At 47.8% G+C, this 23960-nt stretch overlaps 5 protein-coding genes across 6 annotated transcripts; 3 read left to right on the top strand and 2 right to left on the bottom strand.

The window, feature by feature from the left end:
• Positions 1–1046: 1046 nt before the first annotated feature.
• On the bottom strand, positions 1047–3771 carry LOC101776568 (ras-related protein RABC1). Its single transcript, XM_004959855.2, has 6 exons — positions 3464–3771; positions 3280–3348; positions 2583–2648; positions 1975–2096; positions 1694–1822; positions 1047–1366 (listed from the first exon to the last, which is right to left on the bottom strand). The coding sequence occupies exons 1-6, from the start codon at positions 3618–3620 to the stop codon at positions 1259–1261; spliced, it is 651 nt and encodes a 216-aa protein (XP_004959912.1). The 5' UTR covers positions 3621–3771; the 3' UTR covers positions 1047–1258.
• Positions 3772–4485: 714 nt separating this feature from the next.
• Positions 4486–8065, bottom strand: LOC101776162 (NAC domain-containing protein 82). Of its 2 annotated transcripts, none has more exons than XM_012844406.2 (6): positions 7809–8065; positions 6905–7306; positions 6449–6726; positions 5575–5961; positions 5054–5477; positions 4486–4967 (listed from the first exon to the last, which is right to left on the bottom strand). In XM_012844406.2, exons 2-5 carry the CDS (start codon positions 7248–7250, stop codon positions 5085–5087), a joined length of 1404 nt encoding a protein of 467 aa, XP_012699860.1. In that variant the 5' UTR covers positions 7251–7306; positions 7809–8065; the 3' UTR covers positions 4486–4967; positions 5054–5084. The 2 variants fall into 2 exon arrangements, with proteins under 2 accessions (XP_012699860.1, XP_004959911.1); XM_004959854.3 differs by having other exon boundaries at positions 5079–5477; positions 7809–8064.
• A 1107-nt stretch (positions 8066–9172) lies between these two features.
• Positions 9173–9736, top strand: LOC101775763 (cytochrome c). The gene has a single exon (XM_004959853.2). The coding sequence runs from the start codon at positions 9173–9175 to the stop codon at positions 9509–9511; it is 339 nt and encodes a 112-aa protein (XP_004959910.1). The 3' UTR covers positions 9512–9736.
• Positions 9737–17494: 7758 nt separating this feature from the next.
• On the top strand, positions 17495–18868 carry LOC101775358. The gene is made up of 3 exons (XM_004959852.2): positions 17495–17733; positions 17769–17793; positions 17888–18868. The coding sequence occupies exons 1-3, from the start codon at positions 17495–17497 to the stop codon at positions 18854–18856; spliced, it is 1233 nt and encodes a 410-aa protein (XP_004959909.1). The 3' UTR covers positions 18857–18868.
• A 1162-nt stretch (positions 18869–20030) lies between these two features.
• Positions 20031–23040, top strand: LOC101765935. Its single transcript, XM_004963301.2, has 2 exons — positions 20031–21323; positions 21436–23040. The coding sequence occupies exons 1-2, from the start codon at positions 20031–20033 to the stop codon at positions 23038–23040; spliced, it is 2898 nt and encodes a 965-aa protein (XP_004963358.1).
• Positions 23041–23960: the final 920 nt, after the last annotated feature.

Raw genomic sequence — 23960 nt, 5'->3', positions numbered from 1 at the left:
ATGCAAGTTTCATAGGACTGTTAATTGCCATTTCATGAGGCTGAAACTCGTATCTCTTCTCTAGCCAAATGTGTATGTATTTAGAAAAAGGTAAAACACTTATAGAACGGAGGAGTAAGAGAGGCAGAAAGTGAGAGAAAAGGAGCGGAGAAGGCCGCGCTGTGGTCACTAGCCAGCAGCTTAGCTAGCTGTGGTTGGTTGTCCTGTTCGTTACCAGTTTCTGGTTGGGTTCATGGATCACATGCAGTATCGATTTTTTTTTTAGCTGCTGCTACTAGTTTAGCTAGCGGCTCACCCTCATCATGTAGCGCGTACATGCATGCTGTATCCTCGCAGGTAGAGTGTACTGTACGTACGTATTTTTGAAACTAGGAGGAGCTATAGCATCGCCTTCGTTCATTGCTGGAGTATAGTTGGATCAATGGTCGGGATACGGTGAGAATTGGTTCGAGAAGCTTCCTGCACGCAATTCGAGGACCGAACAAGAATCTCAATTCGTGGCCAGGAAGAGTCGGCGGTCGCCGTCACAAAAATATCTACTACTCTACTCTGCAATGGCTGGTGATCGTGCCATCACCTTGACCTTGGCATGGACAGGGGAAGATTTGGCTGCCATGGCCATGCCCCGCTGTGTCTGTCGTGCGTGTGCTGTTTTGGCTGGCGTGACCCGTGACCTCCGAGACGAGACACCACCCACCCTTTGCCCGCCCGTGAACCCTCTTCCTTGCCACCACGCACGGATGCACCTGCCCTGCCCCCTGCACACACCTCTCAACTTCTACTGGCCTGGCCCTAGCCTGCTAATAATATACGTCACGTGCAATAGTTTGTGACCGAGCTTCTGCCGTGCTTTAATTGATGTGTTCGCTTCAGCTTATAAGCCGGCTAAAAAGCTGAAACGGCTAATTTGTTGTGAGAGGAAAATACTGTTTGGTGGCTGATAAGCCAGCTGAATAAGCTGAAGCGAACAGGCTAACCCTTACAGCTGGTTAAGTTTGGACTGATCTAACCAAATGATTAACCCCCACCATGCCCATACATGCAGCTAGCTCAAGGCCAAAATGAATTCATATTGTCAGGTAGATTTAACAACTTAATACATCATATATCTGCTGCCAACGTAATGTTGTGTGTCTGTGTGGGTCTAATTTTAGCATGGCAATATACACCACCAAAAGCAAAACAAACCAAACACAACAAAGCTTATCACTTTATGCAACAAAACAAAGATATCATCATCCACGGGATTAGCACCAAGTTAACAGCAGCTGCTTGCAGCGGCGTCAGCTTCCGGAGGTTTCTGTTTGAAAATGTTCTTCTTGGCCCCCGACGAAGCATCAGCCAGGAGGCTTGGCGTGTCCAATATCTGCAAACGTGCATACAAATCACCTCAATACTCATACAACTCATCTCTTGAATGGCACAAAAGAATCTGCTAGATCAAAACTATGCACCTTCCTCTCGCTACTACGTATTGTACTAGCCTGCACCAGGATCAAAAGTTGGCAGGTAGCACTAAAGGGCATACTGTTTTCTGTCTAAAACTAAGGCTAAAAAGACATTGCAAATAAGCAATGAGCCCACTAGAAGAACGTAACAAGAACATGCCCTGGTACTTCAATCAGACAAATTTGCAGTTCGGAATAAAGCATACTTGATATGGGAAATCCAAATATCATGGCCCGATACATACCTTTAGGACGAGTTCCTCAAAGCACTGTTCTACATTTACTTTGGTTTTCGCACTGCATTCTAGAAATAAACATCCGTATTCCCTAGCAAATTCAATTCCCTCCTTTTTTGTGACAGCCCTCTCACTTTCCTGCCAAAATGAGAACATCAAATTAGCTATAGCGCAGTAATAAACTGTATAAAGATGAAAGGGGGTACCAAAAACCAAACCTAAGCAGCATAGCAGCGTAACTGCATGTATGAACAGTGTTGGCAAGATATAAAATCGGTTTTAAGAAGTACCTTGTCTACTTTGTTTCCAACAAGCATCTTTATACAATCCTGGTTGGTTGAATATAGGTCAATTTCCTTTGCCCATATATCAGAAAGATTGGTAAACGTTTCTCGTCGAGTGACATCATACACTGCAAATTTGATGAGACGTTAATTATCATGAGCCTCCATGCAAGAATTCAATGGAAACTGACAAGATCCGTGCAGATGAAGAAAAGGGTAAATGTGCGCCACCTCAGATACCAATGCACATGCATCAATATGAGCAGCAAATGCTTTCCCTACTTGGGTAGTATGCAAAGCTGGAAATAGAAATTCTGCACTTTCTTAACTAAAGAAATTCCCCCGTTAACAATTCAAGCTTCAAAAACACATTACAAGTCCTTACATAGAGTGCATCTAGCAGAAACTTTGAATCAAAATTAACTGAAGATTGAGTTCAAACTCAAATTTCATTGAAAGACATTCAAGACTCCACTCAGTGACATGACAGTAATTTGATCCGATGTATGGGTGTATGGCAAAAGGGACAGAAGAAAAAAGCAAAACACAGTAAAGACTCCATAAACAATGCAAACAAAAGTACAGATTCACTGATCAAGGGTTACGAATAATACCCATAATGATTCCCTGTGCCCCTCTGTAGTATGAGCTGGTCAAGGTCCTAAATCTCTCCTGTCCAGCTGCATAAGAGGCAGTCGGTCACAGAATAACATAAGCGATATATTCAAAGAATGTACGGCTATGGGTAAACTCAGAATAAGAATGATGCTGTGAAATGGATTAGCTCTTTGAAAGAAGAGCATAGATTTAAGAAATAATAGACTCAAATGATTCTTTCATCCTAATATCTACATTAATTAACTCAGACGATGGAGTATGGTATACCACAAATGAAAGCTTCATCAGAAGATAAAAATTGGCTTAGATTTCTAATTTCGAGTTTTAAGTACATTTCAATCCTCAGGGTTCGTTAGACATGCTGAGCAATTTAGGCATTTATGTGGTGAAACAAATTGGAAACAGGTGAATTGATGGACATGCTAATGCTAATTTGTGGTCAGCATTTAAGTTGTACTAGTAAATAAGAGAAATTTACATTTCCTACAGCACTGGGCACGAATATTGATTACTCTCCTTTTCACTATAGTAGGTAATAACACAAGGGGTCTAGATTTCGTACCGCACTGAGCACAGATATCGCTAACATTTCAGCAAGCAAGGAAGTGGTTTGAATGACCAGCAGACAAGTGTTTAAGGCCTGGCCTGGCCTAAAATTTTGCCACTCTAAAATCCGAGCAACAGATCGGTTACCTGTGTCCCAGATGGCAAGCTTGAGTTTCTTGCCACCAATGTTAACCATCTTCACCTTGAAGTCAACACCTGAAGGGGACGAGTAGCGGAATATTATTATTATTATTATATATATATAAGAGAGGTTGAGGTTGGCGAGGTGATCAGATCGGTCGGGGGATGGAACCGGAGTCGAAGAGGTCACCTATGGTGGGGGAGAGGTCCTCGAAGGAGTCGGCGGTGAAGCGGAGGAGTAGGCTGCTCTTGCCGACGCCGGAGTCGCCGATGAGCAGCAGCTTGAAGAGGTAGTCGAACTCGGGCTGCTGACTCAGGCTGGACGACGACGAGGAGGAGGAATCCATGAGGGTCGGATCGGATGGGATGGGATGGGATCGGGGCGGCGAGACGAGATCTAGTCTAGGGTTTGATCTGCTTCCGGTTGCGGGTAACGCAAGACAAGGGGGAGGAGGAGGAGGAGGAGGAGGAGAGGGCCCACCACCACGCACGCGAGAGAGAAGGAAGAAGAAAGATACTAGATACGGGTGGGCTGGGCCGGGTTGGGCCCCTCCTGGCCGCCTGGGTGATTTTGGAAAAACAGAACAAGAATCGATTTTTCTTTTGCTCAAGGATCAAAGGGTTATTTCTCAACATAACAACACAATAATAATAATAATAATAATAATAATAATATACTCTCTCCGTTCCAAATGGTAAGTTGTTTTACCTTTTTTAAGTTCATAGATACTTATACATCTAGGCGTATATCTAGGCATACGCTATATCTAGATTTACAGTAATATCTACGAACCTAACAATCTTCTTCACCTTCAGGAAAAAGAATGAATTACTACAGACGCCACGCGATCTCACCGCTTTGTTTTTAGATCTGACGGCTGGTTGTGAATTCAGACCTGGTTTGGTTCACTGACTTAAATTTAAGCACCCGTCATATCGAATATTTAGATACTAATTAGGAGTATTAAACGTAGACTATTTACAAAACCGATTACATAAGTGGAGGCTAAACGGCAAGACGAATCTATTAAGCCTAATTAGTCCATGATTTGACAATGTGTTGCTACAGTAAACATTTGCTAATGATGGATTAATTAGGCTTAATAGATTCGTCTCGCTGTTTAGCCTCCACTTATGTAATGGGTTTTGTAAATAGTCTACGTTTAATACCCCTAATTAGTATCTAAACATTCGATGTGACACGTGTTAAAATAAGCAAAGGAACCAAACTCCACCGTTTACTATTTTTCTACCCCACTGCACTTGCTCCGGTCCCAAAGTTCATCCAGCAGCTGAGAGTATGACTGCTGAAATTGCCGTCATGCTACCAGCAATGCAAAGCAAATCCATGAACGAAACCAGATGTTTACGTTACATCGCACTCTTCCGAGATTTCTGCTACATTAAACCAGCTGTAACTACATTGCCCCACTCTAGGCTCTAACCAAATGATGACAATCACATTAGGAGTCCATGCCACGGTGCAAGACCAGGGATGACAAAGGAATGCTCCTGGATTGATGAGGCTATTCACCCAGTAGCTGCACCACTAGATGATCCTGTGCAAAGTGACTCATGTTGTCAGCTGGGGACCTGCCTTCAAGTTCCGAGTTCTCAGCAGCACTGGAAAGAGGGGAAGCCGCGTCATGTGGATCCTCCGGAGACTCCACTAAAAAGCAAGCTACACAACTCACCTGCAAAATGACAAAATCAACTGTTTATCCAGGCCTGTTATCAAGTACCAACACACAAACCACGCAAAAATTGGCAATCATGAAACCTCAAGCAAGTGACGGTGAGCATACTCTGGATCAGGTCCTGCGCTCATCAACTGCGGGCACTGAAGGAAATGAACCACCAGTTGTTGATGTGGAAGTATTACCGGTATTGGAGATGCAGTCCAAAGAGTCTTGCTCAGACCTGGGCTCAAGATCAAATGGGTGCTCAATAGATATATCATGGGACGACAGCATGCCACAGGAATCAGGACCATCAGCAAGAGAAAAGGACAGGTCGTTTAGCTCCAAGTACTGTTCGGTTCCTCGTGCTTCCGGCATAGGGTGCATCAAATGTTCACATGAGTCACAATGGTTAGAGTTGTTAACCACGGGCTGAGATGCAACCTCATCCACCCCACAAAATATTGTTTCAGTATCATCCAACGATACTCCATCCTCATTACCATAGCCAGCAGTTGAATCTGGCTGCATCGGAACCGGAAATAAAAAAAGTAAAGTTACTGGAGCTAACTTGAAGGACAGAAGACACAAACAGAAAGTAGCCAGTCGTCAAAGAAATTACCAGCAAACCATCTTCAGCAGCAGTACATAGAAGATTCGTTGAGGAACATCTGATGATCTCCGTTAGCAGCTCTATATGTATGCAATCGATAGGAATATTGGAAGGTCTGTCAGGATGAACACGATTGACAGCACGTTCGTTGTTACTTTCTGACAAGAGACCCATAGAAACCTTCCCATCATAACTCACAGCTAGGTGTTGACCAGCAGAGTTCAACCCACCATGACTTGATTCAGGTGCCCGAGGGGCCACAGAAGGTGCAAATGGTGAACACTCCACGTTGCTGGCATCATTCCAGTCCTCTTCGTTGAATGGAGCACCATACTGTGCCCCAATCTTGGGGCCTGGACCACTTTTCTGAAAGATTTTGCATAGAACGCAGGCATCCTGCAAGAAGAAAGTGAAAAAGGAATTATACAGTAAACCAAGCCACTTGTGACTCCAATTCAGCAAGGATAAAATATCAAAATAATGCAACTATTCTGGCACATGTTTGTGCCATTCTGTTCTCTAATTAATTTGCAAACTCGTTCAGTTATGCAGGCTGGCAAATGATTCAGAGCTATGAACTTCGCTCAACCAAAATACTCAATAAACCCGCAACATGGCCATAGGAGCTTTCCATTCGAGCCAGCAGGAGGGGCCTTGATCCATCAATTGAGGGAGAAAAAATCAATTTTTTTTTTTCAAATATCTAGATCACCTTAGTTTCATCAGTTTTGTTCAGTTTCCAAACTTCTCTGTAAGAACTACATACAGCAAAATGAGAGCAATCTGCCTAAACAAGGGTAGTTTTTAACCATATTATGCAAAAGGATCCATTTCATAAGGTTGATAATGAAAATGCCACAGACACATGAAAAAGGCTTCATACCAGTTTAACACCAGAAGCAGCGAGTTCCTCATCCTCCAGCCTATATTCATACATTACCCAGTCAGTTCTATCACCTCGTGGTGGCTTGCCAAGATGAAACACCAAAGTTCTCTTCATTCCAACAGTCCTAGAATTATAAAACACCGGCCTATCCTTCCCAGTAGCTTTCCAATATCCAACTCCAGTTGACCGGTTAGTTCTTAACCCACTAGAATATTTCCTATCACGTGGGCAAAAGAAGTACCACACTAGATCATTACTCTCCAAGGAAGCTTTCTCTACAAGAAGCAACACAAATGACGATAAGCCATCATGACAGTTTAAGGACCCATCATCTGAAAGTAAGATATCTACAGCCAAATGTAAATGCGAGTGAAGCAAACAATACAGCAATGCACGTGATGGTATCAGTCCTTTTGTTATGCAGAAATATGTGAAACTGTTCTGGTAAAATACCTGGAAGATCCCAAGGGGCAAACTTGTATAGATCAATCTCTGTAATAGCATTGCAGCGTAAGTGTTTTCCCAACAACTTCCTCTTTAAATAGTAGACGGTGAGTTCTACATCAGTTGGATGAAACCGAAATCCAGGAGGAAGCGATGTCTTTGCCATAGGGAGAATAGTGCAGTTCTCTTTTAGTAGTAAGATAGATAATAATAAGATGCAAAATTGGAAATAAAGAAGGAAAAGCTCTGGTTGAAGCAGCAACGTAGTGAAAGCTGGAATGTCCAGTACAACAAAGATTGGCGGTATTAAGTCCAATGTCGAAATATTGTGGGGTGCCAGAAGCGTCTGTAGCATCCACACCAGAGAAAGGGGCAATCCTTTTCTATGATATCAAAAGACATCTGAAAGTCCTGGATGAAAGAGTGCATGCCTGTGTTAGGAACATGATTGGAAAGAAAACTGCATGTCTTATATGAAAAAATGAGCACCAAGTGGCACTACTGGAATATCTTAAGTGAAATGTAGTGTGGGAGTGTGTGTGCAGTCTCTTCTAAGATCACAGCAGTAAAAGCAGGCATCGATTGGAGCGGATTGGAATGGGGATGTGATGGCGCAAAACAAAACAGGCTCGCCCATCTGCAGTGCAGATGCAGGCATGAACAGTGATCCGTTGGCAAGCAAACTTAGTCCGTCCTGGAAGGAACAGTGCGTTGGACTAATGCTGTGGAATGATTGGGGGGACGTTCTGAGCACCACTGCGATGCAATGCAGATGCAATGCAATGGAACGGAATGAACCCTAGATAGACAACAAGGGGCAGGCAGCTGGATAATGTCAGAGGTATTGGAGGAGAGATCCAGGTCCTAGGCAAAGGAAAAGGAAGAGGAATGGGGGCGGAGCGAGGAGACTTACGAGGGGGAGGCGTCAGCGGTGGGGCTAGGAGCGCTGCCGCTGAAGCCGCCGTGGCGAGAGCTGCGACGGGTTGCAATGGATTGCGGCGCGGCGACCAACCGCAGTGGAGGAGTGGAGAGGAGAGAAACCAAGGCCGGCGCAAGGCTGCTGGACATCGATGAGGAATGCCTGCCACTGCACTGCACTGCACGGCGCTGCTCTGCCGCCGCCCGCCCCCCTTGTTCTTCCTCCCCGCCGCCCCTCTGCAATCCCCGCAATCAATTGGCAAAATTGGCTACCGGACACTCTGGCCCGTTAGCCTCATACGGAGCCCGTTTTCTGCCCCAACCTAGCCCGGGCCGGTAGGTCGTGCCGGACGTGGGCCGCCATCCAGCCACGGCCTGACACGATTTTTAGAGGCTGACCTGAGATGGGCCGTTAACTTCCCAAAATTTACACTCACATCTCCAACTTTATCCGGTTATTATCCTCACCTATCTCACCAGTCACCATCCCACCCACACGAATACCTCCCCGGCTCCCTTGCCATCTTTTCGATCTCCCCTTCCCCTTCGGCCTCCGCCTCCCCTCTAGGCCCGCCTCCCCTAGGTCCTTCGACGGTCGCCTTCCTCGCCTTCCCTCTAGGCTCCAAGCTCCACCTCCCCTCCGACAACGGCAAGCTTGGTTGTGGCTATAGCAATGGGTGAGTGGGCAAGCAGCGTCGGGCGCCGACGCGCAGGGAGTAGGCCAGGGCTCAGGAGGGCCCGCCATGCCTCGAGCTGGCCTGTAGCCTTTCGAGCCCGTGCTTGGGCTGCTGGCTCAGCCCGTGGGTTAGCACGGCATAGCAGTACCACCGTGCCCGGCCAAGCACGATAGAACCGGGCCCGTCCTTTGCTGAGCCCGGGTCGAGCCGCCTGAATGGCCATCTATACTACCTGTTGCTGCTCATGCTCCACTTCATTTAAAAAAGGTTGACTGAAAGTAGGCTTTACCAAAACACACTCTTCAATGGTGGTATTTTGCCACAGTATGCCACATCCATTATTATATTCAATCTTAATAAAATGCTACTAAAACTTACTATTCTACCCTCACCTGCAGTCCTACACACCGATTCAACTGCCTACCGCCGTGAGGACTGCACGTGTCGGAACGCGGTCAAAAAATAGCATGAACGCGCATGCAGGCTAAACCTGAGCTAGAAAGCATGATCGATCGCCCGCCCGCTTCGATCGATACCTGCTGCTATTCTTAGTGTCCGTGTAGGCGACTTAACCCCGGCCCCACCCTGATGCATGGATCTATTTTATGATCATCTACCTGTACTGTTATCAATTGTTGTTTCAGATCCTTAGCTTCTTCACCAACGACGACGACGGTATAGTATGGCTTCCTTCGCCGAGGCCCCCGCCGGTGACGCCGGCAGCGGCGAGAAGATCTTCCGCACCAAGTGCGCGCAGTGCCACACGGTGGAGCGAGGCGGCGCGCACAAGCAGGGCCCCAACCTGCACGGCCTCTTCGGCCGCCAGTCCGGCACCACCCTCGGCTACGCCTACTCCACGGCGAACAAGAACATGGCCGTCGTCTGGGGAGAAGGCACCCTCTACGACTACCTGCTCAACCCCAAGAAGTACATCCCGGGCACCAAGATGGTCTTCCCGGGGCTCAAGAAGCCCAAGGAGCGCACCGATCTTATCGCCTACCTCAAGGAATCCACGGCTTAATTTGAGCACCGATCTCATCGCCTACCTCAAGAAATCCACGGCTAAATTTGATTGTTAAATTGTAGATCTTGTCGAATGGTACAATTTTCACGTAAAGTTTATTTTTATCCAAATCTATATGTAAAATGTAAAAGTTATGAATTTTTGAATTTCCAAGTTCATACACGAGCCTGCGCGAATAATCCTTAAGATTATCCCCGCCGGCTCTGAATAATTAAATGATTATCCCTGCAGGCTGTTGTTGAGCACCAATACAAATAATTTTGAAGGGTGGCTCTTGATAGAACGAGAGCATATAATAGGTTATTTGTGTCAGCTCCATAGTACCAATAACTTATTCGTGCCATGGCTTGCACGAATGAGTCGATAAGAATGATTTCTCTAGTAGGGATAGATCACCTTTGATTTGCATTACAATATCGTATGTCTACGATGAATGACTTAGATCAATAAGTCATGTGCGAACATGGTTGTCGGCGTCACAGGAACGGGTTTCCCTTAGTCGCGGGCACACGAACCACGACGACGATGCTGTCCCAGGAGCTCGGAGGCCTTGAGGGCGTCGTTATAGAAAGACCCCAGGAGGCAAGCGGGCTGCCTTCGCTACAAAGGAAGAGCTCTAGTGGTTGGCAAGACAAAATGCATTATCCTGACATATGGGAGGATAAGCAACTGTCCTACTTGCTACTTTATCATGACATATGGATACCAGCCCCTAATATTGAAAAAGCAAGCCTACAGCAGCACCCCTATGGGGGCCAAGATTTCTCTTGTATGGGATGGCACCAGCATAGACCAAATACGCATCCACATGTAGAAATAAGACTAGCAATGGTAACTTTTTTATCTTGTTAGAAAAAAAAAGGTGGGCTCTCTTGAGATGATATAAGGAGAGCCCTCGGCTAAGAGAAAGGGAGGCATTGGGCTCCAAGTAAGGATATCCTCTACTTCTTTCTCCTTGTAACTTCCAATTACAACATCAACAAGAATATACATATAAGTAGGAGGTACTGTATTGTATCGTGAAAGGAAGAAAACGGTCCCTATCAAAGAAAAAAATAAAACAAGAAGGAAGAAAATTACAAATTAAAGCTCAAGACAAACTGGAGAGAGATATCGATAGAGGACTATTGTATGAAAGGAGTTAAAATTCGGTTATAGTGCCCCAACCCTAGTGTTTTTTTAGCTCTTTTGCCGAGTGCATTCTATTAGCCGCCAAAAAAACACTCCGCAAACACCTGGTTTCTGGAAGTTCTTTTTTTTATGAAAATTCTAGTAGCTCCTTGCTGAACTCTAAGCTCTAAATCCTAAATCCTAACCCTAAATCTAAACCCTAAACCCTAACACTAAACCCTAAACTCTAAACTCGAAACCCTAAACACTAAAATCCAAAACCCAAAACTGAAACCCCTAACCCTAACTCGAAACCCTAAACCCCCAACCCTGAACCTCTTAGACCCTGGAAGCATCCTAGAAGCATAAGTTAAGAAACCCTAAAAGCATAAGTTAAGAACCCCCAAGATTGTCTAAAAGCATGTTAGCTTCAGCTTTGCTGAAGTCCTACCGTACGGTAGGAATTGATGAGAAGGAGCCCTCTCCAACTAACTCACCTGTCCCCGCAAGCAAGCTAGTACTCATCAATCCATGCCTAATGTCTAAATAGGGAAAGAGAGGGAAAGAGTGAGAAGGTGGGTACTTAGGGTCAAATTTACCCGTGTGCTAAACCTAGTTCTATCACCCAAAAAACACACAATATACGTGCTTATTTTAGGGTTAAATAAAAGGACATAACAATGAATGCATATACCACCAAATTAATAGATAGTAGATAAAATAAGGTTATATACTTATATAGCAAATTTCATCCACGTGCTTATTTTAGGGCTACATAAAAGGACATAACAATGAATGTATATACCAGATTAATAGATAGTAGATAAAATAAGGTACTTATTTGCAAAATTCATCCACAAAACTGAATATGTTTCATTACATTACAAACTTATATTGAGTATTTAATAACATCAGAAGCATGTTAAAAAATGTTTTTGATGCAATAGATCATTAGTTCAACAAGCCGTGCAAATTTTGCATGATGAGTATGGCAACCATGGAAATAAAATATTGATACCGTTGGACAAAATATTAGGGTTTAGGGTAGTTCTACACGATACATCCATCACAATATAGCTTGCAAAGGCAAAAGAACCAACAAATGACAACTCTTAAAAAGTATAAATATTCAAATTTGAGGAAAGTACGTGTAAAAGGTGTAAAAGGGGCGTACCGTTATTGCCTTTGAATTATCAATACTTTCTGTCGATATGAGAAACAAGGTTCATCCATAATAGAATAGTGATCTTTTTTGAAACTATAGTATATCATGTTGGATCAGCTTCACATATAAAGCAAGAGATCTATCACCGTTTTAGTATTATTCGCTGCAGAAAGTAGGAGCATCAATTCAGTAAAGAAAGTAACGAAACATAGTGCAACCAGATACATACATACCATCTACTCATAATAGGCAACTTCAAAACAAATAGATAGGAAATAGCATTACAAAGATGAAGAAAAAAAATAGATATAGTGTCAGGACATAGTGTCAGGACTACTTCCTGTGCGACCATAATCCATTTTACAAAGAAATGTTTCTTGATGTACACATTATTAGACTTTCTTGATGTACACATTACTACATCGAGGCAAGTTTAGCAGGACAATCATTATGATACCCAGAACCTGGTAGTCCTTTGATCTGCAGCAACTGCTATACCAAGTTGAGGATCTGAATTGTCTGGAGGAACCATTTTCACATGAAGAGATAGATTTTGTAATCAGTTCTATGCCAAATGACAAAGCTCCTGGTCCAGATAGATTTAATACAAATTTCATAAAGAGGTGTTGGCCAATCATCAGGCAAGACTTTTATGCTCTCTGTGACAATTTTCATTCTAGAAATGTCTCTTTACGAAGTATAAATGGCTCATTTATCACTTTAATAGCCAAAGTTGAGGGAGCAGCACAAGTATCTGACTATAGACCTATCTCCCTTTTGAATACATCTATGAAGCTCCTAACTAAACTTCTAGCCAATAGACTGCAAACTGTGATCCAGTCACTCATACATGCAAATCAATATGGCTTTATCAAGACGAGAACAATACAAGATTGTCTTGCCTGGGCATTTGAATACCTCCATTTATGTCACAAATCCAGAAAGGAGATAGTCATCCTCAAGCTTGATTTTGAAAACGCTTTTGATAAAATTAAGCATCAAGCTATGTTGTCAATCATGAAACAGAAGGGCTTTGGAGACAAATGGATTCACTGGATGGAACAATTTTTTTGCCTCCGGTACATCTTCTATACTTTTGAATGGCGTCCTTGGGAAAAGATTTACCTGCAAGAGAGGAGTTCGACAAGGGGATCCCCTTTCACCCCTTCTTTTTGTCTTAGGGGCTGATCTTCTACAAACAGTTGTAAATGACTCCAAAGAACAAGGTCATCTCACACTCCCAATTCCACTGACATATAGTAATGATTTCCCCATTCTACAATATGCTGATGACACCCTAATAATCATGGAGGGATGCCCTAATCAGCTGTTACATTTGAAGCAGGTCCTCCACAATTTTGCTCTGTCCACTGGTCTCAAAGTCAATTTCTGTAAATCAATGATGGTGCCCATTAATATCACAGAGGAAAAATTACAGTTCTTATCGCAGACTTTTGGATGTGCTATTGGCAAACTTCCCTTTACTTACTTAGGGCTACCTCTTGGTCTTACCAAGCTAAAGATTGAAGAGTTTTTGCCCATGGTAACTAGATGTGAAAGATGATTGGTATCCACCTCAAATTTTCTGTCAGATGCAGGAAGACTTCAGTTGACAAATTCAATTTTCACAGCCATGCCAATGTTCCATATGTGCACTTTTCTGCTACATAAGACAGTGTATAAACAAGTGGACAAATATAGAAAATGTTGCCTCTGGAGAAAATCTGATATAAATAATAGGGAAGCACCAAAAGCTACCTAGGAACTTGTTTGTTTGCCAAAGGAAGAGGGTGGCCTTGGAGTGTTAAATTTGAGAACTCAGAATGAAGCTCTTCTACTCAAATATCTCCACAAATTTTTTAACAAGGCAGATATTCCATGGGTACACCTAATTTGGGAGAAATATTATACTTCTGGTAGGTTACCAGGACAAGTAAGAAAAGGATCCTTTTGGTGGAAAGATGTTGTAAAACTTCTGGATAAATTCAAAGGTCTAGCATCCGTAATTGTGCATAATGGTATGACATGTCTTCTCTGGCATGACTTGTGGAACAATAAGATTCCTGCACAAACTTACCCACACTTATACTCTTTCACTACAAAGGATGACATCTCTGTCAGGCAAGCATATGAATTGTCCAACTTGCATCAGCTTTTCAACTTGCCTTTATCGACTCAAGCTATGGATCAGCTACTTCAATTGGGTACATATTTGAATGCAGTACAATTTAATGAGGATCAAGACTGTTGGACATATACCTAGGGTAATTCACACTTCTCTTCATCAAAAGTCTATCATGCACTTTCTGGACATCGACAAGTCCACCAAGTTTTCAGGTGGCTTTGGAAATCTAAATGCCAAAGTAAGCACAAATTTTTTTCTGGCTCCTCCTCAATGACAGATTAAGTACAAGAAATGTACTTCGAAGAAAACATATGGATCTAGCCTCTTATTCTTGTGTCTTGTGTCAGCATAACAATGAGGAAACCTTGTTCCATCTTCTCCTACATTGCCCTTTTGCCCAAGAATGTTGGATCAATATAAGCCTATTTGCTAACTTGACAGATGAACCCTACACCATCCTCACTAGCTTTAAAACTCAACTGCACGTTCCGTTTTTTTATGAAAATCATTGTTCTCATGAGCTGGTGTATTTGGATGGAAAGAAATGACTGGATATTCAGAGGCATTACTCCATCAGTTCAAGATGCTATGTTGCGGTTTAAGATTATTTTTACTCAGGTTGTTCTGCGAGTAAAAGAGGCTTGGAAGCAACCAATGTTGGAATGGCTAGAGCACTCATTGTAATCTTTATATTTTTCTTTCTTTCTGTCTTTGTTTCCTGATTTGTACCTCTCAAACTGTTGTTCTTTTCTTTATAATATATATCCAGCAGGGGATCATCCCCTCCTGTTTCATAAAAAAATGAGATTGGTTAAAAAATTATTCATAACATAACATTTTATGTTATTGAGTACATGCTATAACTAGTGAATCCTTTAATTTCAAAAGGTCCTATTCACATCACAAACAATATTAAGGAATACCTTGGCTTTGGAGTTCATTGCTCTACCGTTGCGCCTTGAGAAGCTTTAGGTGAGCAAGAATCAAAAAGGCGCCTACGCATCAAAAGCTGTTATAGAAAGACAATAAACTTGTGTGTGGAAATTGAAAACAAAGTGTTAAAATATACAATGCATACTTGGAACATTCCAGAAGATTATGGAAATTTCAAGAGACTAACTTTGCCATGTATAAGGATAAAATCTTGGCAAGGTAAGAAGGTTCTAGAAAATTGGAGAGAATGCATGAGCTATAGTTACCATGTTTCATGGTGAAGTGTAGAATACTATAGAACTAGATATTTTAGCATGGTAGAAATATAACAAACTAGATAAGGATGAGAATGATTCTAGAGTTAAGATATTTTGTATGGAAGAGTGTGGAAGTTGCCACATGGCAACACCACAATGATCATGAGCACCTATAAATAGAGGTGCCCCCTCCCTCCTAGCCATACCATGGCATAGAGTGGCATGTGAGCCATAGGTGAAGAGATGACAAGGTTGCCATGTAGTGTAGTGGTGTCATGGTAGGATAGCCATATAGAGTGTAAGAGTGAGTGTTGTATCAAGTTATGAGTAGGTGAATAAAAGATTTAGGTTCCCTTCTAGAGAGTTGGTCTCCCGTGTTAGAGGCTCAGATTTATCTGAGCAACAGTTGCACTCTGATCAACGCAGCTGAGGAAAAAGCAAAAAGGGGAAATAAGTAGCAGCAAGGCATTAGAGATCATTGGGATCCAAGAGGCAAAAAATAAGTTCACAAGTCTTTACATGGCTTTTTAGTCAGCCTCCAAATAAACAGTTGCACTCTGATCAACGCAGCTGAGGAAAAAGCAAAAAAGGGAAATAAGTAGCAGTAAAGCATTAGAGATCATTGGGATCCAAGAGGCAAAAAATAAGTTCACAAGTCTTTACATGGCTTTTTAGTCAGCCTCCAAATATTTTTTTTGCAATGCCCCTTTCTTCAGTCGAAGATGGTTCCTCTAACGAGGATCTAGGCACGACACATGCCTCGTTCAATTTTTCAAGCAAGTTGCAGAAGAACTCATGCGCATCTTGTTGTACTCCACTCTCAAATTTTGGCGAAATTGCTACAGACAACACGTGAAGAACTAGGTTCAGTTCAAACTAACATTACCCCCATTAAAGTACTATTGAGTCATGCATTTTAAGTAGTTGTAGATGTCTCAAGTTTCTCATAGCAAGAGCTGCTGCACATAACATCACATCTACTTAACAAATGAGTTACAACTTTAGGCAAAGCAACTAGCGATGCAAGGTAAAAGTAGAGAAGTATACAACAAAGGAAGAGCTGTCCCAGGACAACGACCACGACGACGATGCTGTCCCAGGAAGCAAGCAGGCTACCTTCGCTACAAAGGAAGAGCTCTGATGGTTGGCAAGACAGACTGCATTATCCTATCATATGGGAGGATAAGCAAGTCTCCCACCTGCTACTTTATCCTGACATATGGGCCTTGTTCGGCAGCTAGGCTGCTGACATATGGGCGATGCTTTTTTTTTAACCTTTGCATGCTGCTGCACAGCCTGCCGAACATGGCCATGGATACCAGCTGCTAATATTAAAAAAGCAAGCCTACAACAGCACCCCTATGGGGGCCAAGATTTCTCTTATATGGGATGACATCAGCAAGATAGACCAAACACGCATCCACATATAGAAATAAGATTAGCAATGGTAAATTTTTTGTCTTGTTAGGAAAAAAAGGTGGGCTCTCTTGAGATGATATAAGGAGAGCCCTGCTAAGAGAAGGGGAGATATTGGGCTCCAAGCAAGGATATCTTGTACTTCTTTCTCCTTGTGACTTCCAATTACAACATCAACAACAATATACATATAAGCAAGAGGTAGGGCTACTGCAACAGGGTCATTGTATCGTGGAAGGAAGAAAACGGTCCCTATAAAAGGAAAGAAATAAAACAAGAAGGAAGAAAATTACAAATTAAAGCTCAAGACAAACTGGAGAGAGATATCGATAGAAAACTACTATGTGGAAGGAGTTAGTATTCGGTCTGTATTCTGTAGTGCCCCAGCCATAGTGTTTTTTTGGCTCTTTTGCTGAATGCATTCTATCGACCGCTAAAAAACACACGGCAAACATCTGGTTTTTCTGGTAGTTCTTTTATTTTTATGAAAATTCTAGTAGCTCCTTGCTGACGCCAATATCCAGATGTTTATCTCGTCCATAACTTCACTGGAACATATTTCGGTGCAAACCACCACCTCGGCGGAAACATGAAAACCCCAAGTTTTTCCAAAAATTTAAAACTATTTGAAGGAAGTGTTTGGAATCTCGGAAGCGTGCAGAGGAAAAGAGATCCAGTACCATATGTGGCAGTGGAGGGGGAGAGTGCAGGCGATGAATGCGGGCGCCGCGACGACCGGGCCGGCCTTGTCTTGGCCATCGATCGCTCCCCTCCCGTCGTAGTCGCTAGGAATGGCACGTGCCCATCTGCTGCTAGCTAGCGCATGCATGCACGCATGCATTGCTCGCTCCCCTCGATCCATTATTCGATCCCTTATTCTTGGGCGCGGCTATGGTGGATCTCCATCTCCGGCCATCTCGATCGCCACCCTCGATCGATCGGGTGCTTCTTCCTCAGCTCCGATCGATCGGGATATGAAGCCGGGCACCCTCAAGTCCCGGCGAGGAGGCATTGAGGAGGAGGCTTCTGGCTCTGGCGGCGGCGGGGAGTACAGCTTCCCGCTGGCCCCGGCGCGCAGAGAGTACTGCTGGTCGTCGGGGCTGCTCAAGGCCGTGGTGGCGCTGGTGATCCTGATGGGCGGCGTCATCATCGGGCTGGCGGCCAGCAGCGCCAACTACTACAGCAGCACCAGCACCAGCACCAGCGTGTGGGGGTCTGCAGCTTTGTCGTCGTCATCCATGCCGGCAGAGGCGGCGGCGGCGGCGGCGGCGGCGTCGGTAGCAGCTAGCAACAACGACGACGGCGACGACGACAATAATGGCGCCGCCGCCACAGGAAGAGGCAGTAGCCACCATCAAAAGAAGAAGTTGAAGATGAGCCCGCGGGCACAAGGATTACTGCTGGATTTCCGCGGGTTCGTGGACCCCGGGCCTCCGTGGGGCCACTCGATGTCGGACCCGGAGCTGTTCTGGCGCGCGTCCATGGTGCCGCGGGCGGAGGAGTACCCGTTCCAGCGCGTGCCCAAGGTGGCGTTCCTGTTCCTGACGCGGGGCCCGCTGCCGTTCGCGCCGCTGTGGGAGCGCTTCTTCCGCGGGCACGAGGGGCTCTTCTCGGTGTACGTGCACGCGCTGCCGGGCTACGCCGGCCGGTACCGGCGGTCGTCGCCGTTCCACGGGCGGCAGATCCCCAGCCGGGAGGTGTCGTGGGGCTCCATCACGCTGGTCGACGCGGAGAAGCGGCTGCTGGCCAACGCGCTGTTGGACTGGTCCAACCAGCGCTTCGTGCTCGTGTCCGAGAGCTGCGTGCCCGTCTTCAACTTCCGGACGGTGTACGAGTACCTCGTCAACTCGGCGCACAGCTACGTGGAGTCGTACAACATCGACGTGCCCCAGTGCGCCGGGCGGTACAACCCGGCGATGGCGCCGGAGGTGATGGAGGAGCAGTGGCGCAAGGGCTCCGAGTGGTTCGAGCTCAGCCGGGAGCTCGCCGTCGACGTGGTGGCGGACCAGCGCTACTACGCGCTCTTCCGCCGCCACTGCACGCCGTCGTGCTACCCCGACGAGCACTACATCCCCACGTACCTGCACCTGCGGCACGGCGCGCGCAACGCCAACCGCACCGTCACCTGGGTCGACTGGTCCCGCGGGGGCCCGCACCCCGCTCGCTTCGGCAGGGCCGCCACCACCGCCGGCTTCGTCGCCGCCATCCGCAACAACGGCACCCGCTGCCTCTACAACGGCAAGCCCACAACCGTCTGCTACCTCTTCGCCAGGAAGTTCGCGCCCAGCGCGCTGGGGACGCTGCTCAACCTCACCACCACCATCCTAGACTTCTGACTCAACTGTCATCCACCCATACCACCATATCATATCATCTACTTGCTAGCTAAGCTACTCGAGAGTTTCATCTCATCATCTTATCATCTTTTGTAGATAGAGTACGGATGTATGTGTTGTGTATATTAATTATTAGTTGACTTGGGTAATTGCATTGACTTGAGTTTAGTTTGTATACATGGGCTTGTCGCCACTAGAGGGTGCATCTTGGTATCTAAATGAGTTTGCTTGACTCGGCTCGCACGTCAATTTAGCTCCCAGCAAGAACTAACAACAAACAAGCTTTCAACCAACCAACGAATCACCATTCACACCAACTTAATCCACTTCAACTCTTAGTATCCTCTAGATTATATAATCGGGTTTGATTATGGCCCTATTTGTATACGCTTCTCCTAGCCACGCTTGGATTATAATGTAAGCAAAGATTTTCTCGCTTCTCGCTTTTTGCTTCTCGTAGTTCAGATTTCTGAAGCGGCTTACCACATAAGCGATAATCGGTGGAAATAAGCAAAGCGTTTGGCAGGATTCTCATTTATTTCCACCGATAAGCCGCTTATAAGCGGAAACAAACAGGGCCTATATAATCTGTACCACTAGATTGTCGTAATCCCATGTCCAAGATATGTTTATTTCAGATTAGTTTTTTGTCTTTTACCATACTACCCATACCACTTGAACGAAATTACCCTCAATTGCCATTACAATCACAGTAGCAACAAGGACATCTTAGGGAATAAACATTCCAAACTAATAATCAAGACCTCCAATAATCTAGGTTGTCAAACACCTCACAGCTTATTTTTCCCCCTGGCCATACGAGTGCTAGAACTGAACTATGGTTTGGTGCTGCAAAATATGCATGCCTGCTGGGCTACATGGATGCTTGATGATACTGATTTGGGGATATCCATCTATGTATAGCGGATACACTGCTGGTTTTCTTTTCTGTTTTTAGTCATCCACGCATGCATCTCATATAGGCCCGCCGTAAGTGCATGGGTTGGCGCCCATATATGCCTCCTCCGCGTGGGTTGGCGCCCGGCCCGCCGTACGTGCATGCAGGCCGGCGATATGCGTGCACGTACGCGCGGCGCAGCGCCTTTCTTCCCTACGCAGGCCGCCTAGACCGATCCATCCATCCATCCCATCCTATCGGCGGTGCCTGCCCGCCATGGGCCGCCGCCGCCTCTCGGCATCCTCGTTGCCGGAGGCGGCTGGCGCCATTCCGGATCCATTCCCTCCCGAGCTGCGGTGGCCTTTCGGCCGCCTCGACGCGCTCAGCCAGGACGAGCTCCGGGAGTCAGCCTACGAGATCTTCTTCTCCGCCTGCCGATCATCCACTCCCGCTGGCACGCGCCCATCTGCAGCCGGCGGAGGCCGGGCGGTGGCGGCGGCGATCCCAGCGACAGCTGCCGCCGGTGGTGGAGCGAAGAACATGGCGGCCACGAGCCGCCTGAAGTGTGCGCTTGGCTTGCGCGTGAGGAAGACGAGGTCTATGGTGGGAGCGGGCGGCCGCCCGATGACTTCGGCGGAGATCATGCGGAGGCAGATGGGGGTCACCGAGCAGACTGACGGTCGCCTCCGCAAGACCCTCGTGCGCTGCCTCGTCGGCCCCCAGATGCCCAAGAAGGTGGAATCTCTCGTGCTTCCCTTGGAGCTCCTCCGCCACCTCAAACCCTCTGACTTCTCCGACGCCGGCGACCACCGCGCGTGGCAGCTCCGCCAGCTCAAGGTCCTAGAGGCGGGGCTCGTCTCGCACCCCTCAGTGCCGCTCGACCGCGGCAACCCTGCGGCGTCCTCGCTCCGCGAGACGATCCGGTCCGGCGTCGTCGACGTGCGCGCCGTGTCCGCCGCCGCAATGGCGCTGTCATGGCGCTCGGTCGATGCTTGCTGCTGGGCCGACGGCTACCCCCTCAACGTGCACCTCTATCTGTCCCTCCTCCGCGCCGTGTTCGACGCCAGGGACGAGACGGCGGTACTGGACGAGGTTGACGAGCTGCTCGAGCTCATCAGGAAGACTTGGAGCGTCCTGGGGCTCAACAGGATGGTCCACGACGTCTGCTTCACCTGGCTGCTCTTCGAGAGGTACGTGACCACGGGGCAGGTCGAGCCGGACCTGCTTGGCGCGGTCCTGACGATGCTCAAGCAGGTCAGTGACGTCGACGCCGAGAAGCAGGACGAGTCATGGCACCTCAGGGTCTTGGCGGCGACACTGGCGTCCATGCATTCTTGGGCGGAAGACAAGCTGCTGGATTACCACGAGGAGTTTGGTGTTGGTGACCAAGCAGCAGGTTCCATGGAGAACGTTGTGTCCATTGCTGTCTTAACGGCGGCGATGCGAGGGGCGCTTGCCGTGGACTCCGGCGGTGATCTTTCTGCTGGATCATCATCGTCTTCATCGGTTTCGGCTAGTGAGCAAGTGGAGCGGTACATCAAGTCGTCGGTGAGGCGTGCTTTCATCAGGGTACGTGCGGTTCCTATCCATTCCATCCTGTGTTCCTGTGCGTGCATGCCCTCTTCTCTTAAAGAAAATAAGGATCATGCATGATCGGTGCATCCATGGCTGGCAATGGCAGCTGCACGAGACCGGCACCGCCGGGAAGATGGACAGCATGATCGTGGAGGTGGACGAGGACCCTTGCGAGACCCTGATGTACGTGGCGGCGCAGACAATGGAGCTGGCGAGGGTGGAGAAAGAGGTGTACGGCCGCGTCCTCCGGCAGTGGCACCCGTGCCCGACGGTCGTGGCCGCCGCCGCCCTCCACGGCAGCTTCGGCGCTCTCCTGAAGCGGTACGTCTCCAGGATGGGCAGCGGCCTGAGCAGCGAGTCTGCGCGCGCCCTGCACGCGGCCTCTAAGCTGGACAAGTCGTTGCTACAGATGGCCGCCGCCGAGAACGAGGCCGCCGCCGGCCGGCAGCATCGTCAGCAGATGGTCCCCTACGACGTGGACTCCACCATCTTTGGCCTCGTCAAGGGATGGATGGACGAGCGGTTGGCGACGGGGGCGGAGTGCGTGAGGAGGGTCCGGGACTCGGAGAGCTGGAACCCCAGGTCCAAGGCCGAGCCCTACGCGCAGTCCGCGGTAGACCTGATGAAGCTGGCCAAGGTCACCGTGGATGAGCTGCTGGAGATCCAGGTGCCGTCCTCTTCCTGCCGAGAGGAGCTCCTGCAGTGCCTGGTCGACGGCATCGACCGGCTTGTCCACCAGTACGCTCTGCTCGTCGCCTCCTGCGGTAGTAAGGAGAGCTACGTCCCTCCGCTGCCGCCGCTGACGCGGTGCAACCAGGACTCGAAGCTCGTGCAGCTCTGGAGGAAGGCGGCGCCGCCGTGCCAGGCGGGCGCCGACAGCCATCTCAGCTGCGGCGGGGTCGTCGACATCGCCACGAGCAGCAAGCTCACCAGGCTGGTGGCCGCCACCAGCCGCGGCACGCAGCGCCTCTACGTCCGTCTCAACACCCTCCACTATCTGCTCGCCGTCCTCCACTCCATCGACAGGGCCCTCTCCTCCTCAGCGCATCAGCGGCATCATCGCCGCGCCCGGAGCTCCGCCTTCGACCGCGCCCGCCCCGCCCTCGACGCTGCCTGCCTCCACGTGTCCGAGGTCTCCGCCTACCGCCTCGTCTTCCTCGACTCCGCCCACGCTCTCCACCAGGCGCTCTACCAGGGGGGCGTCGTCTCCGACGCCCGCATCCGCCCCGCGCTGCGAGTCATGAAGCAGAGCCTCGCGTTCCTCGCCAGCGTCCTCAGCGAGCGCGCGCAGCCGCTGGCGGTGCGCGAGGTCATGAAGGCCTCCGTGGAGGCCTTCCTCACGGTGGTCCTCGCCGGCGGCAGCGGGCGGGCCTTCGGCCGAGCGGACTACGGGGCCGTGGCGGAGGACCTGTCGAGCTTGAAGCGCCTGTTCTGCAGCTTCGGGCTGCCGGAGGAGGCGGTCGAGAGGGAGGTGGCGCATGCGGAAGGGGTGCTCGCGCTCATGGCTCTGCCCACGGAGAAGCTCATCGACGAGCTCCTCAGCCACTACGCTTCCAGTCCGACAGCTGAGCTGCCGATGGCAGTGCCACCCACGACGAGGCGCTGGAGCCGGTCCGACGCCAACACCGTCCTCCGCGTGCTGTGCTACCGAGACGACGAGGCAGCGAGCAGATTCCTAAAGAAAGCCTTCGATCTGCCCAAGAGAAGGTAGCCAATTCGATCGCCAGCCCCCATAGGATCAAATTCGGAGGTAGGCGAGTACACACGTAGGTGATGGAGGTGAACAACTAACTGGAGATGAAATTAAAGAAGCAGGGAGATGGGAAATTCTTTGCACGGCCGAGCTTGCTTTTTGTCTGGCCTGTGTATATATTACACAAGGAAAGGTTATATAGCATTCGAGCAATTTCTAAAAAAAAACAAAAAGCAATCTTGGTCTGAAGTGAAGGAAGCTAAAAAAACAAAATTCAAGTGTAGGAGAAAAAAAATAGTCGAGCTGGTTCGGGCGAGATCCGGATCGTGAGGGATCCGATTGGGCTCTGCTGGGAGCATCTCGCGTTGCCCTTATTCCTACTTCGCCTCACCGAAATCGTTGTCCTCCCTGTCGGTGTCAGGGAGACCCTCAAATCACCTGAGTGAGCGTTAGCTTTTCCTAAAGATAAGCAAAGTGCATTTCAGAATGAAGTTCAATCCAAATTGCATCAATTCCAATTTATATTTGCATTTTGATTGCATGCAGGTGATAAGTGACAAATGCTAGCAGACATTTGAGATTTTGTTGACCTTTAAAAGAGATAAGAAAGAATCCTATGACTATCTAACCCTGTAATATAATTCTTGGCGAGGTAAATAAAAACGAACGCAGCGATTCCAACAATAAGCAGGAAGTAGTAATCCAGGTGCCCCTCGTCCATGTCCGCCGGGAACCACCCCTTCCGCCCGCCCGCCCGCCGACGCTACCCTGAGAGCTGAGGAGGCTCCCGACCGACAACGACAGGAAGTAGAACGCCGTCGACGCGGCCCTCATTGTCTCCGGCGCCTGGTCGTAGAAGAACTCCAGCTGCCCGACGCGTCGGATACGGCCATCACCACGTACTGCGGCAGCAGCCACGCGATGCCCGGCCCTGGCGC

Source organism: Setaria italica, chromosome III, assembly GCF_000263155.2.
Source record: "Setaria italica strain Yugu1 chromosome III, Setaria_italica_v2.0, whole genome shotgun sequence".
Classification (NCBI taxonomy): domain Eukaryota; kingdom Viridiplantae; phylum Streptophyta; class Magnoliopsida; order Poales; family Poaceae; genus Setaria; species Setaria italica.
This window is presented reverse-complemented; position numbering and strand designations above follow the sequence as displayed.